Source organism: Phalacrocorax aristotelis, chromosome 4 (genome assembly GCF_949628215.1).
Source record: "Phalacrocorax aristotelis chromosome 4, bGulAri2.1, whole genome shotgun sequence".
Taxonomy (NCBI): domain Eukaryota; kingdom Metazoa; phylum Chordata; class Aves; order Suliformes; family Phalacrocoracidae; genus Phalacrocorax; species Phalacrocorax aristotelis.
In genome coordinates, this window is record NC_134279.1 from 84,192,114 (window position 1) to 84,219,453 (window position 27,340).

The window sequence follows — 27,340 nt, forward strand, 5'->3', positions numbered from 1 at the left end:
GCAGGGGCTCTGGCAGGGCAGGCAGGAGACCCCCGGCCCTGGCACTGCCTCCCCGTGCCGGGGTTTTCCCTGTTCTCCCAGCCAGGAGGGAGCGGCCGGGAATTTTGTAAATAAAGAAAAAGGGAAAAAAAAAAAAAGACCAACCTACTCCCCGCATTGCCCCTGTGGGGGTGGCCCGTGTCTCCCCCTCCCCATGTCTCGTGCTGCTGTGCCCTGCTCAGTGTCAGCACGCGTGTCCCCCCCGCTGCCCCTCGCTCCGGGCTGGGTCCTGGCTCGATATCCCCAGTCACTGCCTGGGGTGACCGCGGGGGTCCCAGGGCTGGGGGCAGCCCCCCTGCCTGCTCTCGGGGACAGGGTGTCCCCCCTGGGGTCCCGGTCCCCCCGCAGCAGTGGTGCAGGACAGCAATGCTGGGGTCCCTCAGAGTTGGGGGCTTTCTGACATGGAAATAAAAGGCCTTGCAGAGGGGCACCGACTCCAGGGGGTCTGTAAGCAGGGAGGGGGGCAGCACATAGGGACACCCCCGGGGACAGTGACACCTGCAGCAGCAGGAGTGTGTGGGGGTCCTGGGGAAAGGGGATGGGGGTGCTTCATCCACAGCCACCCCCAGCACCACCTGCTCTGTTCCGGCAGCACCCACTCCGCGCCCCGTGACCCCCCGGGGTCCTGCCCCCACACCCCGGGTGGCTCGGGGTCCCGGTGGTGGTCCCGTCCCACCCCACCCCAGCTGGAAACACTCGGCCCCGGCTCGGCCCCCCACCTTGTTCCATTGCCAGAGTCCCGGAAAGGCAGGCGCGGCGCTCCCTCCCACGCCAGACCCATGGGACCCCCGAGCAGCTGCCCCCCGCCCCCACGCCCTACGGGGCCAGACCCCCAGGGGGACATGTGGTCACAGCCCCCCCCAGCCCATGGCCCCTCAGGCACCCCCAAAGCCATTGCCCCAGCACCCCAACTGGGCAGGAGTGGGAGGGCCCCTGTGGCTGCCCCCGCTACCGCCCAGCCCTACCTGGGTGGGCAGCACCCATGCAGGGACCTCCGCGAAGGCAGCTGAGGCCTTGCAGCTCATTGCATGCCAGGGCAGCGAACAGACACCCACCGCTGCTGCCACAGGGCTGAACAAAGGGGGGGCCCGAACCCCACCAGCCAGCATAGCTCAGCTGAGGTTGTGGGTCCTGCCAGATCCCAATGCCCCCTCAGCCTGCTCTGAAGCCCACAGGTGGGGACCCCCCCCACAAAGATGCTGTCCAAGGGGAGGGGGCATCAGTCTGTGCCCACCAGGGTGGGACGGGGCTCTCATGGGACAGGGGCACCCGAAACAGGGGCCTGGGCAGAGTGGGGTGGGCAGGGGGCTCTGCCCCTGCTCAGATTTGGCATGGGGTGGCAGGGAAGGGACCCCAGAATCCCATCCCCTGCCACCTGCAGAGCCTTGGAGGAAGGAGCATCACCCCCGAGCCGTGCAGTCCCCGGCCGGCACGGCTGCTCCGGCCCTGCCAACGCAGCGGCATTCGGCGAGCGATGGCAGGGCTCTGCCGCGATGGCTGAGCCTGGCAGCGCGCCCCAGGCACGAGCGAGGGGGGCACGGAGCTGCCTTGGGGGTCCCACACCCAAACGTGGCCGTGCACACGGCGGGGACTCGCACATGGTGGGATGTGTAGGTGGCGGGGACATGCACGTGGCAGGGACACGCACGTGGCACGCAGTGGGGTCACGCACACCCACCCAGCCCTGGCACCTGGGAAGGTCCCTGCTCTGTCACCGCTGGTGTCTCCTTGGCTCTGGACCCCACTCCCCAGCCCGGGCCAAACCCTGTTCCCAGGGGTCCCCCTTGACACCCCGAGCCACTAAGGAAGCCCCACCACACCCAGCTCCCTCCGCAGCCCCTCCCCAGCCCCGGGGTCCCCTCCCTCCTGGCCGGGGTCCCCCCATAAGGAGCAGACCACCCATGCACATGTGAGCACCCATCACGGCCAGCGGGTGCAGCCGAGGGTCTCCCACCAGCAGTGACGCCAGGGAGAGGTGACCCCTCGTGGCAGCCCCAGGGCCAGGCAGGGATCCAGGGGTCACCCCGCGTCCCCAGGCTCTGGGCTTTGGCTCCCAGTGCCAGCTGGAGGAGCTGGGACGCTTGGGGACAGCGTGCCAACGGCCCCCTCCCACCCCACCGATGCTGAGAGCATCTGCCTTAACATCCATAAATAATTATCGCCCCTGTTGCAGGCAGCAGCTCCTGGGGTGCACTGGCAGCCCACCCGGCTCCCCCCGGTTCCCTTGGCCAGGGGGTCCCTCCTGCAGGGATGGGGCATCTCACGCGAGGAGCAGGACCCAGCCGCACAACCAGGAGGGTGAGCGCCACAGTTCCTCTGGAGCCCCCAGCCCCACATGGGGGTCTCCTCCAGCCCCCAGGGGATGCAGGGGGCTGCCCCCATCAGGGATCGGCTGGAGCAGGGGATCCCACGAGCTGTGGTTACCCCAAGGACCCTCCCTGGCCCCCCACTTTCATCCCACCCCTTTGCATGGAGGTGTCTGCCCGTGGGTCTGGGACAAGGCAGGGCAGGGAGGGGACCCCACCTGGGGACCCCGGGGACATCCCCCCCTGCCCTGCCAGTGTCCCCCGCGGCATGTGGCCCCTCCAACTGCGGGTGCCGGCTCCCGCCCCCAGCCCCCTCCCCCCGGAGCAGCGCAGCCACGATGTTTAGATTAGAGGATAATGCGCTGGAAATAATTGCCTTAATCAAGAAAGGTTAATGAGGCTGCCTGCGCGTACAACAGCGGCGGGCGCCAGCGCAGCCCGGGGCGAGCGGGAGCGTTCGGCGGGCGGCAGCCACGGCACAGCCGGCACTGGGCCCAGTGCCGAAGGCAAACCGGCAGCCCCTGCCTGCGGTGGGCAGCCGCTGCCTGCCAGGACCCTCCTGCGGCCGATGGGCGCGGGAAGGCGGCGGCACCGAGCGCGGCACACTCCGGGCAACCGGCGTGTGTTTGGGGCCACCTCGTCCCTGTGACCCCCCCCTTGGGATGTGCTGCATTCCCACGGGACGTGGTCTGACCCCGAGGCCAGCGTGGGTCTGGCAGCCGCGGCATGCTGCCAAGTGCTGGGGGTCTGCCCCGGAGCCCCCCTGCCCGCGTGGGGGTCTCTGCCCTGCAGCCAAAGCACCCCCCCCCGGGGTGGCCGTGACCGGCGGGGGGCCGCGGCTGTCCCCAGAGGGAGCGGGGGCTGCGGGCGCCTGGCCCCGCGCCGCGGTGCAGCTGGTGCCGGAACTGGCACTTCATGGCGAGCGAGCGCTCGATGGCTCTTCAGGCTGCACTCGAGGGAGCTGCGGCGCAGGGCGAGAGCTGGAGCGGGGGGGACGTGCCCCCCACGGCCCCGCACTGCGGGGCACTGGGGATCCCTCCCGACACCCCCCCAGGACCCACTGCTGCTGCCAGCGAGGGGCTCGGCTGAGCAGGGCAGGGGCACCTCACTGCTATGGGGGTCTGCACCCCTCAGGACCACACAGGCCAGTCCCCAAATCCTCGGGACCTTGTGGCACCAGGGGCTTTGCTGGATTTCACCCAGGCTGTGGGACTGGGGGTGTTGGGTCCCCCTCTGGGAGGGGGCCGGAGCTGGGGGTCCGGGCAGGGACCCCGCTGTGCCCTGGCTGCTACCGCCGCCTGCTTTACTCCGCGTCTTGCAGGAAACAGGGACACCTGCAGGCTGTGGGCCTGGGTGCTCCACGCTGCGGCGGGGCCCTGCACGCTTGCAATGGTGCTCTGAATGCTGCAATGGGGCCCTGCACGCTCACACACTGCAATGGTGCCCTGCATTTTTGCACACTGCAACAGGGCCCCGCACACTCACAACTCACACTTGCATGCTGCAGCCGCACCCTGCGCTGGCTACGGTGCCCTGCATGCTCACATGCTGCAGCGGCGCATCGGATGCTCTCACAACGGCACCTTGCACACTCATACGCTGCAACCATGCCCTTCCACACACACTGCAGCAGTGTGCTGCTGATCACAATGGTGCTTGTACACTCTCACGCTGCAACGGCGCCCTGCACACTTTGCATGCTGCAACGATGCCTGGCACGTTTGCTCACTCACAGCAGTGCCCTGTGTGCACACCCCACAATCGTGCTCTGCACACATGCCCTGCTCACATGCTTGCACTGGTGCTTTGCACGTGCACACAGCCTGTTTGCAACAGCGCCCTGCACACTCGCCCTGCTTGCACGAGCTCGCAACGGTGTCCCTGCATTTGCGCCCCACAAGCCTGAGCAACGTGCTCAGATCAGTGCCCCACGCGCACATCCCACTCACGCAAGTGCTGTGCTTGCACCCGTGCCCTGCACACACACCCCACTGCACGAGCAATGTGCTTGCAACATGACCGTGCACACACATCCTGCTTGCACGAGTCATGCACCCACATCGGTGCCTTGCATACACATCCTGCTTGCACAAGCACCACGCTCCCACCAGCGCCCTGCACACATCCTGCTTGTGCGAGTGCTGTGTTCGTAGCCAAGCCCCACACGCGATTCCTACTTGCACAAGCAACACGCTCACAGCAAGCCCCCCCAGTGCCCGGCCATCACCCCAACCTCTGGCTTCTGCTCAGGCTCTGCAGACACCCTCAGCCCCAGGAGTGCCGGCAGCTGAGACAGGGTGCTCAGCCGTGCATGGGGAGCACCCCATTGCCATGTGCGCGTGCATGCCCCCGTGCCCCGCACACGCACCCCGCTGGTAGCGGCTGGGCTTGGGGAGCCCGGTGGTGCCCGGTGCCCGCCGACGCCCCCCGGCTGCAGCGGGACACGCCGCTGCGAGGACGAGCTGTAGCTGAAAACCCCAGGGGGACACGTCCCCTCCCCAGCCGGGCCCTGGCTGCACCAGACCACAAGAGGGCTGTAGCGGCCCGCGGATGGTGCCTGCACCCCAACATGCATTCCTGCCTGCACCCCTGCCCTGCATCCCTGCCCTTCACCCCAACCTGCATCTCTGCCTGCATCCCTGCCCTTCACCCCAAACTGCACCCCTGCCCTGCACCCCAACATGCATCGCTGCCTGCATCCCTGCCCTTCACCCCAACCTGCATCTCTGCCTGCATCCCTGCCCTTCACCCCAAACTGCACCCCTGCCCTGCACCCCAACATGCATCGCTGCCTGCATCCCTGCCCTGCACCCCAACCTGCATCCCTGCCCTTGCACCCCTGCCCTGCACCCCAACATGCATCACTGCCTGCACCCCTGCCCTGCACCCCAGCACACGTGGCTTTGAGTCCCTGAAGCCGAGGGGTTCGGCCGGCTCTCACAGAGGGCCCGAGGGGTCCGGGGTCTCCCCGGGCTGGGGGCAACGCTGGCAGGGGAACACGGCCGGCACAGCCTGGGAGCACCCCCGGCACCGTGGCTCTCCCGCCCCGGAGCACCCCGCTCCCCTTCCAGCCGCCGGCCCGTGGCCCTGGAGGGCTCCAGCACCTGGCAGCCTTCGCAGCGCCGTATTTAAGAGCGATGCTGACATTTCCAGCTTTCGGGACGCGTCAGGAGCTCTCAGCCTCTCCTTGCGGCTCATTAACAGCCAGACGAGCTGCAGCAGTAATTGCTTTAATTTATTTGCTTACGGCTGGGGCAGAGGGGAGAGGCATGTGGCACTCGCTGCCTTTATGGGGACCATATGGAAACCATTTATCACCATTTGCTGCAGCCGGGCAAGGAAAGACTTTTATTAACTCACTTGTAACGTTAAACTTTTCTAATCAAGCCCATGCTGGGAGCAACGTGGCCGGCAGTGGGGCCTGTTGGCCAGCGAGCGGCCGATGCCCGGGGCGGCCGCCTGGTGCCGAGGGCGGACTGGGGCAAGTATGGGTGCTGCAGGAGGCAGCCGGTGCACCAGCCTCACCCCGGCCCTCGCACGGCCCCCTGCACCACCCCCGGCCCCCGCACGGCCCCCTGCACCACCCCCGGCCCTCGCACGGCCCCCTGCACCACCCCCGGCCCTCGCACGGCCCCCTGCACCACCCCCGGCCCTCGCACGGCCCCCTGCACCACCCCCGGCCCTCGCACGGCCCCTGCACCACCCCGAGCCCTTGCACGGCCCCTGCACCACCCCCGGCCCCCGCACGGCCCCCTGCACCACCCCCGGCCCTCGCACGGCCCCCTGCACCACCCCCGGCCCTCGCACGGCCCCCTGCACCACCCCCGGCCCTCGCACGGCCCCCTGCACCACCCCCGGCCCCCGCACGGCCCCCTGCACCACCCCGAGCCCTTGCACGGCCCCTGCACCACCCCGAGCCCTTGCACGGCCCCTGCACCACCCCCGGCTCTCGCACGGCGCCCGGGCACCACCCCGAGCCCTTGCAGAACAGGGCAAGGTTCGGGGAGGGGGCAGCACGGGTGTGGACCCCCATCTCCCTCCTGTCCTGGGGCAGAGGTGCCCAGAGAGGCCGGAGGAGCCCGCGCAGGGGACGGTGCCCGGGGGTCGCTCCTCCTCCCCCGGAGCAGCGCCGGGCGCCTGGGACAGGCCTGGCCGGGACACTCGGGCCCCTTCGCGGCTCTGGGGTGACGTGAGCCCCTCGCAGCCCTCGGTGCCCCCCGCGCACCCCAGCGGCGTGCGAGCCTCGCATTGCCAGCAGCCTCCAGGCTCCCACCAGTCCAGCGTGGCCAGGTCCACCAGCACCCCCACCCTCAGGGTGCCCTGTCCCTGCGACCCCCTCCCGCGCAGCCCATCCCCGGAGCCCCCCCACGTCTCTTCGGAGGACGGACAACCCAAGGGGGAGGCGGGTGATACCCCGCAGCTCGCAGCCCCCCGCCGGCGCCGGCTGGCAGAGCGGTTGGGGCGCGGCCCGCTCACCTCCCGCGCGGGGAAACGAGCCACGCGCTAAAAAGCTGCACCCGGGGTAAATTAATTTACTCCAATTAGCGAGGGCTGTCAGGCTGCAGCATTGTTTTGCTGGGAACCTAATGGCAACGAAGTGGGGAGGGGGCTGCACTGCAAGGTGACCCCCTGGAGCCCCTGGGCCCTGGAGAATGGGCTGCATGAGCCATAAGGGGTGCAAGGGCTGCACAGGGTGCACAGGCTGCATGAGCTGCACAGGGTGCGTTGGGGTGCAGGGGGTGCACGGGGAGCACAGGCTGCATGAGCTGCACCGGGTGCGTTGGGGTGCAGGGGGTGCACGGGGTGCAGGGGGTGCACGGGGAGCACAGGCTGCATGAGCTGCACCGGGTGTGTTGGGGTGCAGGGGGTGCACAGGGTGCACGGGGAGCACAGGCTGCATGAGCTGCACCGGGTGCGTTGGGGTGCAGGGGGTGCACAGGGTGCAGGGCGTGCACGGGGAGCACAGGCTGCATGAGCTGCACCGGGTGCGTTGGGGTGCAGGGGGTGCACGGGGTGCAGGGGGTGCACGGGGAGCACAGGCTGCATGAGCTGCACCGGGTGCGTTGGGGTGCAGGGGGTGCACAGGGTGCAGGGCGTGCACGGGGAGCACAGGCTGCATGAGCTGCACCGGGTGCGTTGGGGTGCAGGGGGTGCACGGGAGCACATGCTGCATGAGCTGCACAGGGTGCGTTGGGGTGCAGGGGGTGCACAGGGTGCACGGGGAGCACAGGCTGCATGAGCTGCACCAGGTGCGTTGGGGTGCAGGGGGTGCACGGGGAGCACAGGCTGCATGAGCTGCACAGGGTGCGTTGGGGTGCAGGGGGTGCACAGGGAGCACAGGCTGCATGAGCTGCAGGGGGTGCACGGGGAGCACGGGGTGCATGAGCTGCAGGGGGTGCACGGGGTGCAGGGGGTGCACAGGGAGCACAGGCTGCATGAGCTGCACCGGGTGCGTTGGGGTGCAGGGGGTGCACGGGAAGCACAGGCTGCATGAGCTGCACAGGGTGCGTTGGGGTGCAGGGGGTGCACGGGGAGCACAGGCTGCATGAGCTGCAGGGGGTGCACGGGGTGCAGGGGGTGCACGGGGAGCACAGGCTGCATGAGCTGCACAGGGTGCGTTGGGGTGCAGGGGGTGCACGGGAAGCACAGGCTGCATGAGCTGCACAGGGTGCGTTGGGGTGCAGGGGGTGCACGGGGAGCACAGGCTGCATGAGCTGCACAGGGTGTCTGGGGTGCACAGGGTGCATACTCTGCACAGGGAGGGCAGCACAGCGTAGCAAGGCTGGGAAGCACCCATCGTGCACCCTCCCGGGCACGGCCTCATCTCGCAGCATCAGGGTGGTGCAGAGAGGCGCAGGGAGCACCTGAGGGTGGGGTTTATTGCATCTCGCCCCTGTGACCTCCAGCAGCAGATCCAGTCTGGGTGCTGCAGAGGGGTGTGCGCTGGGGGAGGGAGGGACAGGGGCACAGCAGAGGGAAGACGGGCAGAATGGGGTACAGCTCTGTCCACGAGCTGCTCTGCTTTAGGGAATGAGGAGCCCCCTGGACCCCTCCCCGGGGTTACACGGCCTCTGTCATGGCCTTCCCACAGGCATCGGTCTGTCCTGGAGTAGAGAGCCCAACTGATGCCAGCGCTGGCCCTGCAGCCGCGGTCACCGGTGCTGCCCAGCAGCTCTGCCCTCGCTGAGGGACCAGGGCTCACCGGGGGGTACAGGGTGGGCCAACAGTGCTTACGGGGGGGGGCTGACCCCCGTGGCACAGTGGGCTCGACACGGTGGAGGGCTCTGGCAGCCTCTGCAGGGACCTCCCAGGCTGGAGGGCAGAAAGGGCACATCCCCCCCGGGACCCCCTCCCCAGCTCAGCCTCCCCTCACCGGAGGCCCAAGGAGGCAGCAAATGCAGGGTGGGTGCAGGGTCTGTATCAATGTGGGGGTCTCAAGCACTGAGCCAAGCATGAGGGCCCGGCCAGGCAGTGGCATCAGTGGGTGCATGAAACCGAGGAAGAGGAGGATGGGTGGGAAGAGTGAAGCGAGGAAGGCAGTCAGCCCATCCCAGGGGTCTGCCAGCACCCGCTGCTGCCAGCTGTGACCTGGTGAGGGATGGGGGGACAGCGCCGGTGTCCTGGGACATGGCAACCACGCTGGTGTCCTGGGATATGCAGAAAGTGCCAGTGCCCTGCTGGGGACCTGCAGCAGGGAGCTCCTGAATCCCACCCAACTCCTCCAAAGGCCTCTCTTAAAAGTGAGCAAAGAACGTGAACAAAAGGTGCAGCCCCTCCTGTCTGGGGCACTGCGGCCGGCGGCTCCCCCAGGACCACGGGAAGGGCCAGGCTCCTTGTCCTGAGTGGTTGGGGCATCACTGGCAGGTGGCACGTGCCCGCCTGCTCAGGGCCACCCTTGGGTGCCTTCATGGCCTGAAATCCCTGGGGATGCCACAGGACCATCCACTGCTCCCATGGGGAGGGCACCGGTGCCTGGGAAAAGTGGAGATGGGCTGGGACTGGGGAGATGGGCTGGGATGTGGAGATGGGTTGGAGGACGTGGAGATAGATTGGGGACATGGAGATGGGTTGGGGACATGGAGGTGGGTTGGGGTCATGGAGATGGGCTGGGATGTGGAGATGGGTTGGGGTCATGGAGGAGGGCTGGGATGTGGAGATGGGGGGCAGACTGAGCACAGAAGCAGGCTGGCTGCACCATCTCCATCCTGGAGACGTCGGGTGCTCCTCAACATGTGCGCCCATGGCACACAGAGCCCCAGCAGACCCACGCACCCACCCATGGGACACACCCTCCCAGCAGAAATGGATGCCCACCATGGGACACCACACCAGGGGACATGCAGGAGGCGCATGGGGACACCACGGACACGCACACCTCTCATGCAGTCATTCCAGCTTTACTGAGGGAGCCATGGCCGCGGTGGTGCGGCGGCGCAGAGGCAGTGGTGCCCGGGGCTCTCAGGGACACTGGCTCCGCAGGCACCCAGCGCCGGGCTCAGCTCAGCATCATCATCTGCATGTCCCACACCAACGCCGGCTGAGCATGAGCCAGCACCGGGCCCTTGGGGCCAAGGGGGCCAGCGGTGCCCTGTGGGGCATGGAAAGGAGTGTGGCCAGCAGGGCGAGGGAGGTTCTCCTCCCCCTCTGCTCTGCCCCAGTGAGGCCACATCTGGGGTGCTGCGTCCAGGTCTGGGCCCCCCAGTTCAAGAAGGGCAGGGAGCTGCTGGAGCAAGGCCAGCGCCAGAGCTGCCAAGGGGATCAGGGGCTGGAGCATCTCCCTTGTGAAGAAAGGCTGAGAGACCTGGGCTTGTTCAGCCTGGAGAAGAGAAGGCTGAGGGGGGATCTCATCAGTGCCTATAAATATCTGAAGGGCAGGTGTCAGGGGGATGGGGCCAGGCTCTTTTCAGCGGTGCCCAACGCCAGGCCAAGGGGCCACGGGCACAAGCTGGAACACGGGAGGTTCCACCTGAACATGAGGACAAACCCCTTTGCTGTGCGGGTGCCAGAGCAGGGGCACAGGCTGCCCAGAGAGGCTGTGGGGTCCCTTCCCTGGAGACATTCACCCCCCGCCTGGACGCGGCCCTGTGCCCCTGCTCTGGGGGTGCCTGCTCAAGCAGGGGGTGGGACGGGGTGAGCTCCAGAGGGCCCTTCCAGCCCCCGCCAGTCTGGGATGCTGTGGGTCAGCACGGCCCCCACAGAGGTACCAGCTCCTCTCTTTCACCTCCAGACAGGGTGCCTCTTTTGGGCAGGGCGTGGACCTGCCTCCTGCCATCGGTGCCAGGCTGCAGGGCGAGGGGATGGCACCGCGGGCAGGGGAGCAGGAAGGGCTGCAGGAAGGAGTAGGGTTGGGCATGGAGTTGTTGCCAGGACCAAGTGTCCACATCTGCCCTTGCACCTGTGCCCACCTGTGCTGGCGAGGGCAGGGCTCCTTATTGAGCAGCACAAGCAAGATCCAGGGCCATCCTCATCCTCTAATGGGCTCTTCAAAGAGGAAGATGAGGGGCAGGAGCAGGTAGAATCGCAGAATCATAGAATCATTAAGGTTGGAAAAGACCTCTAGGATCATCAATTCCAACCATCAGCCCAAAGCTACCATGTCTCCTAAACCATGCCCTGAAGTGCCACGTCTACACGTCTTTTAAATACCCCCAGGCACGGTGACTCCCCCACCTCTCTGGGCAGCCTGTGCCAGGGCCTGACCGCTCTGGAAGGGAAGACATTTTCCCTCATCTCCAACCTAAACCTCCCCTGACGCAGCTTGAGGCCGTTCCCTCTCGTCCTGTCGCTGGTGACTTGGGAGCAGAGACCAGCCCCCCCCTCACTCCAGCCCCTCTCAGGCAGCTGCAGAGAGAGAGAAGGGCTCCCCTCAGCCCCCTCTTCTCCAGGCTGAACCCCCCCAGCCCCCTCAGCCGCCCCCCAGCACACTTGTGCTCCAGACCCTGCCCCAGCCCCGCTGCCCTTCTCTGGACGCGCTCCAGCCCCTCAAGGCCCTTCTTGTCCCGAGGGGCCCAAACCTGAGCCCAGCATTCGAGGTGGGGCCTCCCCAGGGCCGAGCACAGGGGCCCCATCCCTGCCCGGCTCCTGCTGGCCACCCCAGTGCTGACACAAGCCCGGGGGCTGGTGGCCTCCTTGGCCACCCGGGCACTGCTGGCTCATGCCCAGCCGGCTGTCAGCCAGCACCCCCAGGGCCTTCTCCGCCGGGCACTTCCCAGCCCCTCTGCCCCAGGCCTGGGGCGTTGCCTGGGGTTGGTGTGACCCAAGGGCAGGACCCGGCCCTTGGCCTTGTTAAACCTCACACAGCTGGCCTCGGCCCATGGATCCAGCCTGTCCCGGTCCCTCTGCAGAGCCTCCCTGCCCTCGAGCAGATCGACACTCCCGCCCAGCTTGGTGTCACCTGCAACTCCCTGAGGGTGCCCTCGATCCCCTCGTCCAGATTGTTGTTATTAAACAGAAATGGCCCCAAAACTGAGCCCTGGGGAACACCCCTTGTGACCAGTTGCTGACTGGATTCAGCTCTGTTCACTCTCTGGGCTCGGCCACCCAGCTGGTTTTCTGTCCAGCGAAGAGTCCACCCGTCCAAGCCAGGAGCCACTGGCTTCTCGGGGGGGGGCTGCAGGAGACAGTGTCAAAGGCTTTGCTAAAGCCCAGGCAGACACATCCACAGCCTTTCCCTCACCCACTAGGCAGGTCACCCTGTCATAGAAGGAGATGAGGTAGAAGAAAATGTTTGCCTGGCAGAGGCAGCAGGCCAGGACGATGCAGGCCACTGCCTCCGGGAGCCACTGGTTCTTGCCGCACAGCTCCATCCCCCCTGTGCAGCCTGGGAGCATCATTGTCCTGCAGAGATGCCATGAGTGGAACATCACCCATGCTGCAGCTGCGAAGCCCTCCAGGGATGCTTCCAGAGGGTGTCCAGCTCCTGAGATCCCCTCCCCAGGCACCTCCAGCCCCTGCTCACAGTTCTGTTTGCAGTTCACACGCAATTCTGCTCCCACTGGGGTCCCAGGGGTGATCCTGGGGTCGGCAGCGTCCCCCCACCCTGGCACAGCAATGTCCTGGCTGGGGCAGCAGGGGGGCAATGTCACAACCAGGGTTTCTGGGTTGACGCCATCCCCAGGGAGGGGCCAGCCCTGGACCCTGACCTCCCTGGCACTGGGGGGCCATGGCAGGACCCAGGGTGGCTGCTGGCCCCTCTCACCCCCGTGCCGAGGTTCTGCAGAGCACCTGTGGGCAGAAGTCTCTGGCACTCAGTGCAGGGCAGCAGTGGCAGGAGACAGCCCCAAGCAGCTGGGGAAGACCTTGCAAAGCACCTCAGAGCCCCTCACCCCTCCACAGATGACAGTGACCCCCCCCCATCCCCCACAGCCACCGTCTCCATCCCCACCAGCGCAGGGAGTGCAGGAGGGCTCTGTCCCACACCCCCCACCTGCAGAGCCCATGTCCCCCCACTGTGGGGTGGGGGTCCTCACAGGACAGGGGTGAGGAGAGACAGGGCCAGGTTGGCCCGGGGACACTTTGCCCAGCCCTGGAACCCTTCATGCAGCACGGCGCCGGAGCACTTAGCCACCACCAAGTTGATGTGGCACTGCCGGGCGGTTTGGGTACGAGCCCCGCGGCCAGCCAAAGCGTTTCCCTTGGCTGGCAGCCCCGACCTCAGCTGCAGCCTGTGGTTCCCGTGCCAGGATAGCTCAGGGCAGCAAGCCAGGCAGGCGGCGACACCGGCACCGGTGCAGGGCACCGGCATTCCCGAGGGCAGGGCGCTGCAGGACCCAGCACGGGAACACAGGGCTCCACCGTTCCACCCTGAGGGAGAACCCCCTTTTTGGGACACCCCGGCAACTGTGAGTCCTGGCGGGGCTTCTCCACACCTATGGAGAGCATCAGACTTTCCCAGGAGCACCAGCACTGGTGCTGCCATAGCTCCAGTGATGAGTTGGTGGGTTTGGCCCTGCTGCAGTCCCCTCTCCAGCTGCGGGGTGCCGGGGCGGCCGCAGCTGCCATTTGGCAGCATCCCTGCCGGGACAGGCTACGGCACCTTTAAGGCATCTCCCGCAGTGGGAGCTGGCAGCCGCCAGCGGTGCGGACGCAGCCGGTTTGACTCTGAGCCAAGCTGCATGGGGAAATTCATAACAGCCCTGGAAGTGCTGAGCGGGGCTGAATCGGAGCGCTGGAGCCTGCTGAGCTGTGTGCCTTGGCCCTGGGGAGCTGGGAGCAGGGCCAGCTGAGCTGGCCTCTCCTGCCCCGGAGCTGGGCGCTGCGCCCAGCACCCCAACCGGGAGGGTGCGGAGAGGTGCCAGGTCTTCAGCAAACCTAGAAAGTCCCAATCACGTGGGGGGTGAGTCACGCCAGCGAGGGCAGCCTCCCCTCCTGGGCCCGTGCCAGAGCCCTCGGCAGGATGCGGGAGATGGCTCAGCTCATAGCAAAACCCTTCCCACCATCCAGCCCCCAGGGACGGGTACAAAACAAAGCATCATCCTGCGCGCCAGATGTCTGGGCCCCACGCCAGCGCCAGCCAGGTCCCAGACGTCCCCCTGATCTCGGCAAGTGATGGGGAAGGAACATCCCCATGCACTGCTGGGATGGAGGACCCCGTCCCACAGGAGCATCCCTGGGTGTTGGAAGACCCTGTCCCAGCCAAGCACAGCCCCACTGGCGCTGGCCCATCCCGGGAAGGCTGCTCCCACCCGGGAGGAACATGCAGCCGTGCTGCGGCCGGTGGCCACACAGCCTCCTGCACAGCCCCGAGTCCTGCGCTGCCTCCGCAGCTCCTGGGTGCAGTGATCTGGGGATCCTGGCCTGGCTGCAAGTGCCATGGGCTGCAGTGGGCTCTGGGACAGCCCCGCGGGTACCTGACGGAGGGGACAGTGACAGGGACAGGGATGGAGATGGGATCAGCACCCCGAGCTGCCAGCTCTGCTCCCCTACCTGCTCTAGCCATGCACAGCCGGGTGAACACAGAGCTGCCACCGAAGGGTGCCAGTGGCCCAAGCCCAGCCTGCTCCCTCCCACCCACTTGGCCCAGCCCTGCAGCTGGAGGCTGTAGAAAATCCCAATAAAAGAAGTAAAAGTCAGGCTGGGAAAGTCCTTTTGGGGTGGAAAATGAGCTCATGGAGGCTGGTGGCAGTGCCAGGAGCAGCATCATGGCTTTTTGGAGGATCCTGCTCTGGGCTGGGGAAGAGGCAGGACCCAGAGACCTTCCCTGGCCCTGGGGGACAGCAGCCCCTGGGCTTCCTGACCTGGACCCCCACCTCCCACCCTGGGCACCCCACTGGTCTGGTGGCCCCTGCCCGTGCCTCCGTCTCTGTGGTGCTTTGCTCCTTTCCCGTGCCTGCACAATCTGGGCTCTCCGGGGAGCGCAAGGAGGCGAGCCCAGCACTGCTCGGCCGCTGGCCCCGGCACCGCACACACCTCAGACCTCACCGCAGGCTTCAGCCAGAGCTGCCGGGGGAGGCACGGCGCGGAGGTGGCCCGGGGCAGAGCAGAGCTGGCACAGCGGTTCACCAGAGCCGGTGCCCGGTCCCACCGGGGATGCCCTGGGGCACCGGGCACTGCGGGCACCGGTCCCACCAGGGGTCCCTCCGGGGCAGAGCACCAGGCAGGGCGTCCCGGCTGCCTGGCAGGGCCAGGGGCCAGGGCTGGATCCCTCTGCTCGGCGCCTGCTCTGTGCCGGGGCTTGGCTGCGGAGGCCGGGCAGGCTCGGCTCCATGCGGGCAGCTCCCGGGGCCTGCCGGGTCCCCGGGCTCGGCCGGCAGCGCTGATGGCTGCAACGAGGCGGGGATGGCGGAGCCCCCCGCAGCCCTCCCTGCCCTCGCTGTCGGGAAGGGCTGAGCTGCTCCAGCTGCCTCTGGCCGCACTGGCTGGGAGCACAGCTGGATTTGGCCGGGAAGCACTCGGGGTCTGCTGGCAGCGGGGAGCTGGGGCCGGGAGCAGCCAGGGTTCAGGGAACATGGCTCAGGGCCCACGGGGCACCCAGTGCACACCCCCCCCAGCACAGGGTGCAGCCGCGACCACCCCAGGATGACTCGGGGCAGCGGGAGAGGTCTGGGGAGGGGGACGCTGAGCAGCTGATCCCAGAACTGCTGTGCCATCAGCTCAGGCATTCCTGCAAGGGCAGCAGCGAAACCCCAGGCGCAGGCACCGCTCGGGGAGCAGCCCCGCAGAGCCGGGGCACTTTCCCTGGCAGAGGCACGGGCAGTGACGGGGCCGGCTGGCAGTGCCAGGGGGTGGTGGGCACCCACCAGCCCCGTGCCCAGCTGCAGCCCAGCGCCCCAGCACACTGCTGCACGCATGGAGGAAGGGACTGCGGGTTTCCCGTGGGACCGGGACCAGGATCCGTCCCCCGGGGCCTCCTCCTGCCGGCGCCCAGCAGCCCCCTCCCCTGCACAGTGTTGCCGGGGGGCTGCTGGCAGGATCGGCCCCGGGGTGCTGAGCGGCTGCTCCCCTTCAGCCCCGGGAGCAGGGTCAGACGCTGGCTATGCCGGGATGGCAGGGACACCGCAGGGTGCTGGGGACAGTGGGGACACCACAGGGTGCTGGGGACAGTGGGGACACGATGGGGACACGGTGGTTTTACCCAGCACCTCCGCAGACCCCCGGGAAGCCCGGCGGGACCACTGCCCTGCCCCCCAGCCCGGCCCGGCGGAGCGATGCGGGTAGAGGTGCGGGCAGAGGTGCGGGCAGAGGCGCTTTGCCTATTGGGGGTCAATGACGGGCTCAGCTGGGGAGAAGGGGGGCCGCGGGGTGGGAGCCCACCCGGGGCCGCGGGGAGGGGCGGCGGGGGAGGGCGGGGGCAGGCAGGGCCGGGCAGGCAGCGCTGGGAGCCGCTCCGCTCCGCTCCGCCGCGGCCATGCTGGGGCTCCCCCTCGCCCTGCTGCTGCTGCTGGCCCCCCTGCCGCCCCCCGCCCGGGCGGCGCCCCCCGCCAGCCGCCCCCGCCCCCGGGGGCTGGCGGCCGCCCCCCCCGAGCCCGGCCGCCCCGGCGCCACGGGGATGGGCGCCCTCGGGGGCGCCGCGGGGGCTGCCCCGGGAGGCACCGCGACGGGACCCCCCACGGGCACCGGGACGGCCCTCCCGAGAACAACGGTACCGAGCTCCCCCCACACCACGGCGGGACCCCCCAAAGGCACGACGGCGAGCCTCCCTAAAGGCACCGGGGTGGCCCCCCCGAGAAGCACGGCAGCGACCCCGCCGAAGGGCACCACGGCGAGCCCCCCCAAAGGCACCGGGGCCACCCCCCCGAAGGGCACCACGGCCGCCCCCCCGAAAGGCGCGACGGGGGGCGCCCCGGGCAGCGCAGCCCCCTCCAGCCGCGGCCCCTCCGAGCGCGGGCGGCCGAAGGAGGGGGGTCCCGGGACCAAAGGTAGGAGCGGCGGGGGGCGGGGAGGGGGCTGGAGGTGCCGGAGCTGTGAGTGTGTGTGGGCACACCCGTGTGCAAGGACGCGTGTGTATGCAGGGAGGTGTGTGTGCACGGCTCTGCGTGTGTGTGCGCGGGATGTGTGCGCACAACTCTGGGTGTACAGGGGCACGTATGTGCACAACTGGGTGTGTGTGTGGGGGGGTGTGTGTCCGGGGACGTGTGTGCACGTCTCTGCGTGTGTGGTGTGTGTGTGCAGGGAGGATGTGTGCATGACTGCACGTGTGTGTGTAGGGACGTGTGCGTGCACTGCTCTGTGTGTGTGAGCAGGGACATGGATGTGCACAACTGTGTGTGAGCAATGATGTGTTTGTGCAGGAATGTGTGTGCACAGCTCTGCGTGTGCAGGGGTGTTGTGTGTGTGCACAGCTCTGTGTGCAGGAACATGTATGTGCACAACTCTGCGTGTGCATGGCCGTGTGTCCGCAGCTGTGTGCAGAGGAGCGTGTGTGCGCAAGTGTGTGGAGTGGTTTAAAGTGTGTGTGCACAGGGGTGCGTGTGCGCATGTATGTGTGTTTGGCCCTGTGGGGGTGTGTGGTTTGTGTGTGCATCTGTGTGTTGGCGTGTCTGAGTGCGCGTGCTGCGTGTGTGTGCCTGCATTCGTGCAGTTTCTGCGTGCGCGTGACTTGCATTTGTGTGTTTGTGCACATGCGTGTGCATGCGTGTGCGTGTGCATGCGGTGGGGCTGTGCTGCAGCCTGTGTGGGGTGAGGGGGTGCCCCAGGGTGTCCCTGTGAGTGTTGGGGGCTGTGGGGGGAGTGTGCATGTGGGGAGGTGGGGGGGGGCGATGGGGTGCGTGGGGCCCCGTGGGCCAGCAGGCTCCTGCCCCGGGTGGCCCCGGACTCCACCACCCCGGGGGTCCCTTTGTCCGTCTGCAGCCCCAGCGCCCAGGAAGAAGCTGGTGCGGGTTAAAGTCGTGAAGAAGAAAGTGGTGAAGAAGAAGCCAAAGGCTCCAGCTGAGGACGCGGCCCCCCCGCAGCAGCCTCGTACGTACACTCGGTGCCGGGGGACGGGGCAGCGGGGGCTGCGCAGGCACACGCGTGTGTGCGCACGCCTCCGCGCTGTGCACATACCTCCACGCGCGGGTGCTCACCTGCGTGCCTCCGTGCGTGCACCCGCACACGTGGGGAGCAGCCCCAGCCCTTCGCCCGCGCTCGGGGGGGGGAGCCCAGCCACCGGCCTGGCCAGGTGCACACTGTCACGCGTGGTCCCCGTGCTGTCACACGTGTGCACCCTGCACAGCTGCCACCCTCTGCACGCACCCTGCGTGTGATGGCACAGAAACGCTCCCTGCAAGCTGTGCTCACGCACACGCGTGTGCGGACACACACCCACCCTGCCGTGGGGATGAGGGATGCTGGCAGGGCTTCCCCCCCGCCCGCTGTCCTCCCTGCCGGTCCGGGTGACGGGGCGTGGGGTTTGCATGACGCAGAGCGGGGTTTGCATGACGCAGAGCAGGGTTTGCCCTGGCTGCGGTCGTGGCTGCGGCTGCGGGACCCGGCTGCATTCCTGCGCCAGGTCCTGCCAGGCATTGCCCCTGCGCCCCGGGGGAGGGACCCCTGCGTGGGGGCAGCCGTCCGTGGGGGTCTCTGAGCGAGCCCAGACCCCTCTGCTCTGCCCCCAGAGTGCCCCCCCCTGGGGCTGGAGTCCCTGCGGGTGCAGGACTCCCAGCTCCGATCCTCCAGCGACAAGCGCTACGGCCTGGGCGCCCACCGCGGACGCCTCAACATCCAGGTAGGACACACGGCGTGTGCATGGCGTGTGCGTGGCGTGTTCGCGTGGCATGCGTGTCCCGTGTGCGTGGCGTGCGTGTGGCAAGTGCAGCGTACGTCTGGTGGGTGCATGGCACATGTGTGGCGGGGGGTCTGCGGCATGGACCCCTGCAGCCTCGCCGTGGCTGGTGGGAGCCAGGCCTGCCGGCAGCACCGGGTTCATCTGCATGTTGGATGGTGGGGTGGGGGGCTCGGCAGCAGCCCCTTGAAGGCTCTTGTTAAACCCAGGACTTGGTCCCCGTGCAGCTCAGAGTGCTGTCCCGGTACCATGCTGCTGCCGTGCAGGCAAAGCTCCGCACAGGACCATCGGGGCCAGGGGTGTGCGGGTGGTGGGGATGTGCCCAGGCCAGGGCTCTGCATCCCCCTCCCATCCCTGACCCCCCCCCTGCAGTCAGGGCTTTACGATGGGGACTTCTTCGATGGCGGCTGGTGCGCGGGGCACGAGGACACGGAGCAGTGGCTCGAGGTGGATGCCCGCAGGCTCACCAACTTCACCGGCGTCATCACGCAGGGGCTCAACTCCATCTGGACGTAAGGCACCGGGCAGGGCCGGCCCTGGGGGCCCGGGCGGGGGGCCGGGACCCTGCTGACCCTCTCCCCTGCTCAGGTACGACTGGGTGACGTCCTACAAAGTCCAGGTCAGCAACGACACACGCACGTGGCAGCCGTGCCTCAACGGCACCGAGGAGGCGGTATGTGCCCACGGGGAGCAGCCCTGGGCAGGGGTGGTGGGAGGAGGGACCCCCCTGGCACCCCCAGCCCATCCGGCTCCCCAAGCAGAGCGAGGGCGCAAAGGATTAACCGTGCCGGGGGGGGTTAACGGTGCCGGCTGGAGCGGGGCTGGGAGCCAGCTCTGTTGCCTTTGGCCTCCCCACCCGTGAGCATCCTCCCAGCACTTCCCCCCGGGCACCAGGCACAAAGGCTTCTTGTCCCCGCGCCGGCCGCCTGCCAGGCTGCCCAGTGCACGCGCGTGAGCGCGGCAAGGGCATGCACGGGTGTGCGCAGCGCTGCGTGGCACGGCCAGCCGCGCCCGAAGGCGAACACGGCAGCCTGGTGCTCGGGTGCAAGCGTGTGACTGCTGCACACCAGGGTCATGCGTGTGTGTGAGGATGGAGGGGGCGTGCAAGCACCCCGGGGTGTGCACGCACGTGTGCAGCGAGGAGTGAGATGGGGGGCTGCCAGAGATGACCATGCTGATCCCCTGGCCAGCCCGGGTACCAGTGCTCCAGGTCCCTGTGCCAGCACTGTCGGGGCAGGATTTGGGGGTCCCTGGGCCAGGGCTGTGCCAGGAGTGGATTTGGGGGTCCCTGTGCCAGGGCTGTGCCAAGGGCGGGTTTGGGCATCCCTGTGTTGGGGCTGGGTTTGGGGGGGTCCCTGTGCCAGGAGCAGGTTTGGGGATCCCTGTGCTGGGGCTGGGTTTGGGGGTCCCTGTGCCATGGCTGTGCCAGGAGCAGGTTTGGGGATCCCTGTGCCAGGGCTGTGCCGGGTCAGGTTTGGGGGTCCCTATGCTGGGGCTGGGTTTGGGGGTCCCTGTGCCAGGGGCAGGTTTGGGGGTCCCTGCACTAATTCCTGGGGACCGTGCTGGGGACCCACCCCTCTGGGCGCTGGGGTGGTGGGTTTGGGGGAGCAGAGCATCACGGGCCCCCCAGCCCTGTGGCAGCGATGGGGCTCTGGTTCCTCGGTGGTGCCGGGCTCACCCCCGCCCCTGCAGCTCTGTGTCTGCTCCTCATTAGGGGCTGGAGGGGGGCCAGGGGAGGCCGGGGCCGGAGGCAGCTGCGGTGCCTGTAACCCTTTGGGCGCCGGTGGGCAGCTGTGGTACAGCCCCCTGTCCCCGCAGCCCCTGGCTGGGTCCCCCCCCATACAGGGACCCGCAGGGGCTGCATCCATCCATCCCCCAGGTCTTCCCTGGGAACAAGGACCCCGAGACGCCGGTGCTCAACCTGCTGCCCTCGCCGGTGGTGGCACGCTACCTCCGCATCAACCCCCAGACGTGGTTCCAGAACGGCACCATCTGCCTGCGGGCAGAGGTCCTGGGCTGCCCGCTGCCAGGTGGGTGCCCGCTGCCTGCTGCCCACCGCCCCTCGCCCCCACCTACGGGCACCCGGGATGGGCACGCTCTGCCGGGGCTGACCCCAGGGTTGGGTTCCGGGCTGTTCCCACATCCCAGGATCTCTGACTGTGTCCCCCCCTTGTCCCCTCTGCCCACCCGGCTCCTCGCAGACCCGAACAATGTCTACTCCTGGCACAGCCAGCCCCTGCCCACCGACAAGCTGGATTTCCGCCACCACAACTACAAGGAGATGAGAAAGGTGCTCTCCTTGCAGCCCCGGCGTGGGGCTGGGGTCTCTCTGTGCCCCTGGGGGCACCCCAGTGTGGGGCAGGGGGTCTCTGCACCCCCAGAGTGCCCCCAGAACCTGACCCAGGGCACTGTGCCCTCCCCAGCTGATGAAGCGGGTGAACGACGAGTGCCCCGACATCACCCGCATCTACAGCATCGGGAAGAGCTACCTTGGCCTCAAGATGTACGTCATGGAGATCTCCGACAACCCGGGGCAGCATGAAGTGGGTAGGTGTCCTGCAGCTCTGGGGCAGGGAGGGGTGGTGACAGCTGGGGTGACCGGGGTCGCCCGGGCTGGTGCGGGCTGGGGACAGGGTGACCGGGGTCGCCCGGGCTGGTGTGGGATGGGGACAGGGTGACCGGGGTTGCCTGGGCTGGTGTGGGATGGGGACAGGGTGACCGGGGTCGCCCGGGCTGGTGCGGGCTGGGGACAGGGTGACCGGGGTCGCCCGGGCTGGTGTGGGATGGGGACAGGGTGACCGGGGTTGCCTGGGCTGGTGCGGGATGGGGACAGGGTGACCGGGGTCACCCGGGCTGGTGTGGGATGGGGACAGGGTGACCGGGGTTGCCTGGGCTGGTGTGGGATGGGGACAGGGTGACCGGGGTTGCCTGGGCTGGTGTGGGATGGGGACAGGGTGACCGGGGTCGCCCGGGCTGGTGCGGGCTGGGGACAGGGTGACCGGGGTCGCCCGGGCTGGTGTGGGATGGGGACAGGGTGACCGGGGTTGCCTGGGCTGGTGCGGGATGGGGACAGGGTGACCGGGGTCACCCGGGCTGGTGTGGGATGGGGACAGGGTGACCGGGGGTGCCCGGGCTGGTGCAGGATGGGGACAGGGTGACCGGGGTCACCCGGGCTGGTGTGGGATGGGGACAGGGTGACTGGGGGTTGCCCGGGCTGGTGTGGGATGGGGGCAGGGTGACCGGGGGTGCCTGGGCTGGTGTGGGATGGGGACAGGGTGACCGGGGTCGCCCAGGCTGGTGCAGGATGGGGACAGGGTGACCGGGGGTGCCTGGGCTGGTGCAGGATGGGGACAGGGTGACCGGGGGTGCCCGGGCTGGTGTGGGATGGGGACAGGGTGTCCGGGGTTGCCCGGGCTGGTGCGGGATGGGGACAGGGTGACCGGGGTTGCCCGGGCTGGTGTGGGATGGGTGCAGGGTGTCTGGGGATGCCCAGGATGGTGCGGGATGGGGACAGGGTGACATGGGGCTGCCATGGGGCACAGAGGACCGAGGCAGCTGGAGCCCCTACTGCCACCGCGCGCTGTGCCCGGCAGGCGAGCCTGAGTTTCGCTACGTGGCGGGGATGCATGGCAATGAGGTGCTGGGCCGAGAGCTCCTGCTCAACCTGATGGAGTACCTGTGCCGGGAGTTTCGGCTGGGCAACCCCCGTGTGGTGCAGCTGGTCACCGAGACCCGCATCCACCTCCTGCCCTCCATGAACCCTGATGGCTACGAGACCGCCTACAAGCTGGTAGGGTCGGGCTGCCCGGCCCCAGGGTGCTGAGCATCGACCTGCTGCGGGGCCGTCCCAGTGCCAGTCCCCAGTGACCCCGTCCCCTGGCAGGGCTCGGAGCTGTCGGGCTGGGCCACGGGCCGCTGGACCTACGAGGGCATCGACCTCAATCACAACTTTGCCGACCTCAACACAGCGCTGTGGGACGCCGAGGACAACGACCTGGTGCCCCACGAGTTCCCCAACCACTACATCCCCATCCCCGAGTACTACACCTTCGCCAATGCCACGGTGAGCCCGGCCCCGCGGGCAACCCAAAACCCACCCCTCCTCCTGCCCCGTCGCACCTGCGTGATGCCCACCCATGGGGGGCTGTGCCGGGGACAGACCCGTGGGGTCTCGGCCGTGTGGCCTAAGGAGGGGGTGACAGGAGCCTTTCCCCCAGCCCGGTGGGTTCACCACCAGTACCCACCGCACCCCCCTCTGACGCGGGGTCCCCCCAGGTGGCCCCCGAGACGCGGGCGGTGATCGACTGGATGCAGCGGTACCCCTTCGTGCTGAGCGCCAACCTGCATGGGGGGGAGCTGGTGGTCACCTACCCCTTCGACATGACCCGCACCTACTGGAAGGCGCAGGAGCTGACCCCCACCGCCGACGACGGGGTCTTCCGGTGGCTGGCCACCGTCTACGCCACCTCCAACCTGGCCATGGCCAGCGAGGAGCGGCGCCTCTGCCACTACGACGACTTCATCCGCTTCGGCAACATCATCAATGGGGCCAACTGGCACACGGTGCCTGGCAGTGAGTGGGGGGCTGGGGTGGAGGGGGTGGGGAACAGCGTCCGGGGACCTTCCTGACACCCCCCGCTGTCCTGCACAGGCATGAATGACTTCAGCTACCTGCACACCAACTGCTTCGAGATCACGGTGGAGCTCTCGTGCGACAAGTTCCCGCACGCCTCCGAGCTGCCGGCCGAGTGGGAGAACAACCGGGAGTCCCTGCTGCTCTACATGGAGCAGGTCGGGGATGGGGACCCCCAGGTGGCCCCAGGGTCGTGGGGGGGTTGGGGGGACACTGCAGGGTCCCACAGGGGGTTGTGGGCACCAAGGGGTTGGCCTTTCAGCAGGGGCTGAGTGGGTGGCAGCAGGACACAGCTCGGGGGTCCCCAAACCACCCCCCAAGGCTCCACATCCCCCCGCACCTCCCACAGGCACCTCCATGGGCACGGAGCGTGGGCTCAGCATGCGAGGTGTGTGTGTGCACCGTGCTGGCGTGCGGGGTGCCCCCATGCTCAGGGCAGGTGTGTGCCCGACGCAGTGCAGGCGTGCACCCCACATGTGTGCAGCCTGCAGGGCGCCCACGCTTGTGCACATGGCATGTGCACTCCCTGCGAGGTTTTGTGCATGCAGGGTGTGCGTGCCACGTGTGCCGGTGCCGCCCATGGCACGCGTGTGCCGCGGGTGTGTGCTGCCTGCCGCATGTGCCGTGGCACCGTGGCCTGCACCGGGGTCTGGGCACAAAGAGCACTGAGTGTGGCTGAGGGTGTGCACACGTGTGTGTGTGTGTGCGCGTGCACGTGTGTGTGCATGCATGTGCCACCTGCGCGCCTGCCCCACTGACGCCTACTCCGGCCTGCGGTCCCCAGGTGCACCGTGGGATCAAGGGGGTGGTTCGGGACAGAGACACGGAGCAGGGCATCGCCAACGCCATCATCTCTGTGGATGGCATCAACCACGATGTCCGGACGGGTATGGTGGGACGGGGATGGGGATGGGGTTAGTCTGGGAATGGGGGTGGGATGGAGACAGGAATGGGATTGGGTGTGGAGATAGGAATGGGGATGGGGACAGGGACAGCAATGGGATGGGGGTGGGATGGAGTTGAGGATGGAATGGGGCAGGAAGGGACTGGGGGTGGGGATGGAAATAATAGGTGGGGAATGGGTATGGGATGGGGATGGGAATGGGGATGGGACGGGGACAGGAATAGGATTGGGGATGTGCATGGGGATGGGATGGGGAGGGGCACTTGGACGGGAATGGGGCCGGGGCTGGGATGGTGGCGGGTGTGTGGCAGCACCAGCGCCCCATGGGGCGCCTGACCCCCGCTGTCGCAGCCTTCGACGGGGACTACTGGCGGCTGCTGAACCCGGGCGAGTACGAGGTGACGGCGCGGGCCGAGGGCTACGAGGCGGCCACGCGGCCGTGCCGCGTCTCCTACGAGAACGTGCCCACCCAGTGCAGCTTCCACCTGTCCCGGGCGCAGCGGCAGCGGCTGCGGGGGCGGCTCCCGGGGGGGTCCCTCCTGCACCCCGACCTTGTGCTGCGGCTGCGGAGCCAGCGCCTGCGCCGCCTGCGCGCCCACCGCCGCGCACCCTGACCGGCGTGGGCCGCCCCGGGGCCGCGGGCTCGGCGCGGGGGTCCGGGGGCTGGAGCCCGCGCCGGCGGCGGGGCCGGGGGCCGCGGGGGTCCGGATGCGGAGCGGGTGCTCCCTGCGTCGCCGCTGTGCGGGGCGCCCCCCAGTAAAGCTGGCTGTGCTGATCCCGCGCCTGCTGCCGCGCCGCTGTGTGGGGACGGGGACGGGGGGCGCTGGGCGGCGGGACGGGCCCGATCCTGCCCCAGCTGGGAGCCCCCAGCGAGCACCGCCCCTCGGGGGGCTCCGCCCACCCTCACCTTATGAGACTCCGCCCACACTTGGCCCCGCCCCTGCCCCGGTGGCCAATGGCGGCGACCGCGCGCCCAGCCTGCTCCTTCCCACGCCCCTCCCGTCAAGGTCAAGCCCACTTGACCAACCCTCACGGCCGCCGGCGTCACTCCGTCTCCGTGACTCCGCCCCTTCTCTGGGCGTCTATTGGGTCGTTCCGGCGGGAGGGGCGTGTCCCAGGAAGGCGCGGCGGCCAATGGGTAGCGAGCCCCGTCAGCGTCAGGCGGGCGCTGGCGACGGCGCGGGCGGAGGGCGCGGTGAGCGGGGGCGGGGCCGGGGGGTGTTGGGGGGTCCACGGGGGGGCTGGAACCGTGGGGGCACGGGGGGCCACTGGGAGGGGGTTCCGTGGGGTGCTGGGGGCACTGGGGGGTCTAGGGTTAAGGATCGAGGGGGTACTAGGGGCATCGGGGGGCACCACGGTGGGGTGTGTCTGGGGGTGATGGGGGTACGGGGGGGACGACTGGGGGTTCCAGGGACGGGGGGTCCGTCGGTGCCGGGAGCATGGGGGCACAGGGTGGGTTCGGGGCCTGCGGGGGGCATGGGATCATGGGGGGGGGGGGTCCACGGAAGGGGGGGGGCTGTGGGATGCTGGGACCATGGAGGCACTGGGAGGGGCCATGGAGAGGGGGTCCAGTGGGTGCTGGGACCATGGGGGTACAGGGCTCCGCGGGACCCCCGAGCCTGCCCCAGCGGCGGGGGGCACTTGCCGGGGCTGAGCCCCAGCCCCGTTCCCACCCCAGCGCACACCATGGCGGAGTACCGGATCCGGCCGTACCGCGACGAGGACTACGAGGCGGTGCGGGAGATCTTTGCCACCGGCATGAGCGAGTACGCGCCGGCGCTGTGCCTGCACGTGCTGCGGCAGCCCTGGGCGCTGCTGGCGCTGGGCTGCACCTTCTGCCTGCTGCTGGCCAGCGCCCGCTCCCTGCTGCTGCCCGTCCTGGCCCTCACCCTGCTGCTGGCCCTGGCGCGGCACCTCCTGGGCTGCGCCTGGAGCACCTACATCGACCGCTGCCTCGGCGACGACCTGCGGGACATCGGGGCTTCCTACGCCGAGAGCGCCGGCGCCCGCTTCTGGGTGGCGGAGGCGGACGAGCGGGTGGTGGGCATGGTGGGCGTGCGGCCGGCAGACGACGGCGCCGGCGGGGAGCTGGCCTTGAAGAGGATGTCGGTGCGGAAGGACTACCGGAGCTTGGGCATCGCCACGGCGCTGGGCCGCACGGCGCTGGCCTTCGCGCGGCAGCGCGGCTGCCGGGCCGTGGTGCTCAACACGCTGATGCTGCAGCACGAGGCTCGCGCCCTCTACGAGCGGCTGGGCTTCCGCCAGCACCGCTGCTACGTCCTGCCCACCGTCTACGGCCGCTTGGCCAACTGCACCATCACCACCTACCGCTACGACCTGTCCGGTGGGCCCTGAGCCCCGGGGAGGGTGGGCATCGTGCCCCGGCACCGGCACGGCACGGTGTGAGCCCCCTGTCGGGCCGAGGGGCACCGTGGGCTGCTGCTCTTGACTGTGTCACGGTGCTGCCGCAGGGCGCTGGGTCCCCCCAGCTCGTGTCTTGCCGCGGAGCCATGCGAGCGTTGCTTCTCAGGGAGTGTGCTGCATGCCAGCACGGGGGTGGTACGGGGGGTGGTATTGGGGGGTGGTACGGGGGTCTGGGGCCCTCGTGCCGTGCATCGTGGGGGGTGTCTGTGGGGTGCAGAGGCGGGGCTGGGGCAGCCCCTCCACCCCACTGGGTGGAGGTGCTGCACTGCTCCCCACCCAGCCCTTCCTTGCGGGGGTTCAGCCTGCTGGGAGGGGTTTCCTGGGGGGAGACTCCCCTGCCTGCCTCCAATGCTTCCATGTCCCCTGCGGGGCATGTGACTGCCCAAGGGAGACCCCCGGCCACGTGTGTGTGCCCCCGGCTGCTCCGTGGTGCCTGCGGGTCGGGTGCTGCCCCCGTACGAGGTGGACAAATAAAGAGCCATCTGCAGCACTGGGCTGACTGGTTCTTCCTGTGCTGGCACAGGGTGACAGGGTGGCCCCCCCCGGCAGGACAATGGGGGTCCCCGGCACCACATGAACCCCCATGGCATCCCTGTGGGAAGGGTCCAGCACAGGACTGGAGGGTGGCACCGACCTGGACCCACAGGCCATTGCTGTAAGCCAAGGGGGATGACCCTCCCACGTTTCCCCCAGCACCAGTGGGTGTCCCTGGGCAGGGGCCGGTGGTCAGGCAGCTGCTGACTGGTCCCCCAGGGTGAGGGCACCCACTCCACCACTGGGCTGTCCCCCAGGGGTTCCTTGAGGCCCACCTCAGACCCCGATGGCCTTTGCTC

General features: G+C 68.7%; 2 protein-coding genes across 2 annotated transcripts; both read left to right on the forward strand.

Annotated features, from left to right (window-relative positions):
• The first annotated feature begins 16,129 nt into the window (after positions 1 to 16,129).
• On the forward strand, positions 16,130 to 24,780 carry CPXM1 (carboxypeptidase X, M14 family member 1). Its single transcript, XM_075092311.1, has 14 exons — positions 16,130 to 16,702; positions 17,634 to 17,741; positions 18,380 to 18,489; positions 18,919 to 19,058; positions 19,135 to 19,219; positions 20,426 to 20,576; positions 20,748 to 20,836; positions 20,970 to 21,093; positions 22,140 to 22,336; positions 22,430 to 22,609; positions 22,822 to 23,119; positions 23,198 to 23,337; positions 23,964 to 24,066; positions 24,435 to 24,780. Exons 1-14 carry the CDS (start codon positions 16,192 to 16,194, stop codon positions 24,695 to 24,697), a joined length of 2,499 nt encoding a protein of 832 aa, XP_074948412.1. The 5' UTR covers positions 16,130 to 16,191; the 3' UTR covers positions 24,698 to 24,780.
• LOC142056832 (putative N-acetyltransferase camello) lies at positions 24,693 to 27,002 on the forward strand. The gene is made up of 2 exons (XM_075092321.1): positions 24,693 to 25,278; positions 25,762 to 27,002. The coding sequence occupies exons 1-2, from the start codon at positions 24,792 to 24,794 to the stop codon at positions 26,436 to 26,438; spliced, it is 1,164 nt and encodes a 387-aa protein (XP_074948422.1). The 5' UTR covers positions 24,693 to 24,791; the 3' UTR covers positions 26,439 to 27,002.
• The last annotated feature ends 338 nt before the right edge of the window (positions 27,003 to 27,340 follow it).

Coding starts and splice junctions, on each gene's coding strand:
- CPXM1 (XM_075092311.1), top strand. CDS start 16,192: ATGCTGGGGCTCCCCCTCGCCCTGCTGCTGCTGCTGGCCCCCCTGCCG. Junction 17,742..18,379: donor GGCCCCCCCGCAGCAGCCTC/GTACGTACACTC, acceptor CTCTGCCCCCAG/AGTGCCCCCCCCTGGGGCTG. Junction 19,059..19,134: donor GGGCTCAACTCCATCTGGAC/GTAAGGCACCGG, acceptor TCCCCTGCTCAG/GTACGACTGGGTGACGTCCT.
- LOC142056832 (XM_075092321.1), top strand. CDS start 24,792: ATGCGGAGCGGGTGCTCCCTGCGTCGCCGCTGTGCGGGGCGCCCCCCA. Junction 25,279..25,761: donor CGGCGCGGGCGGAGGGCGCG/GTGAGCGGGGGC, acceptor TTCCCACCCCAG/CGCACACCATGGCGGAGTAC.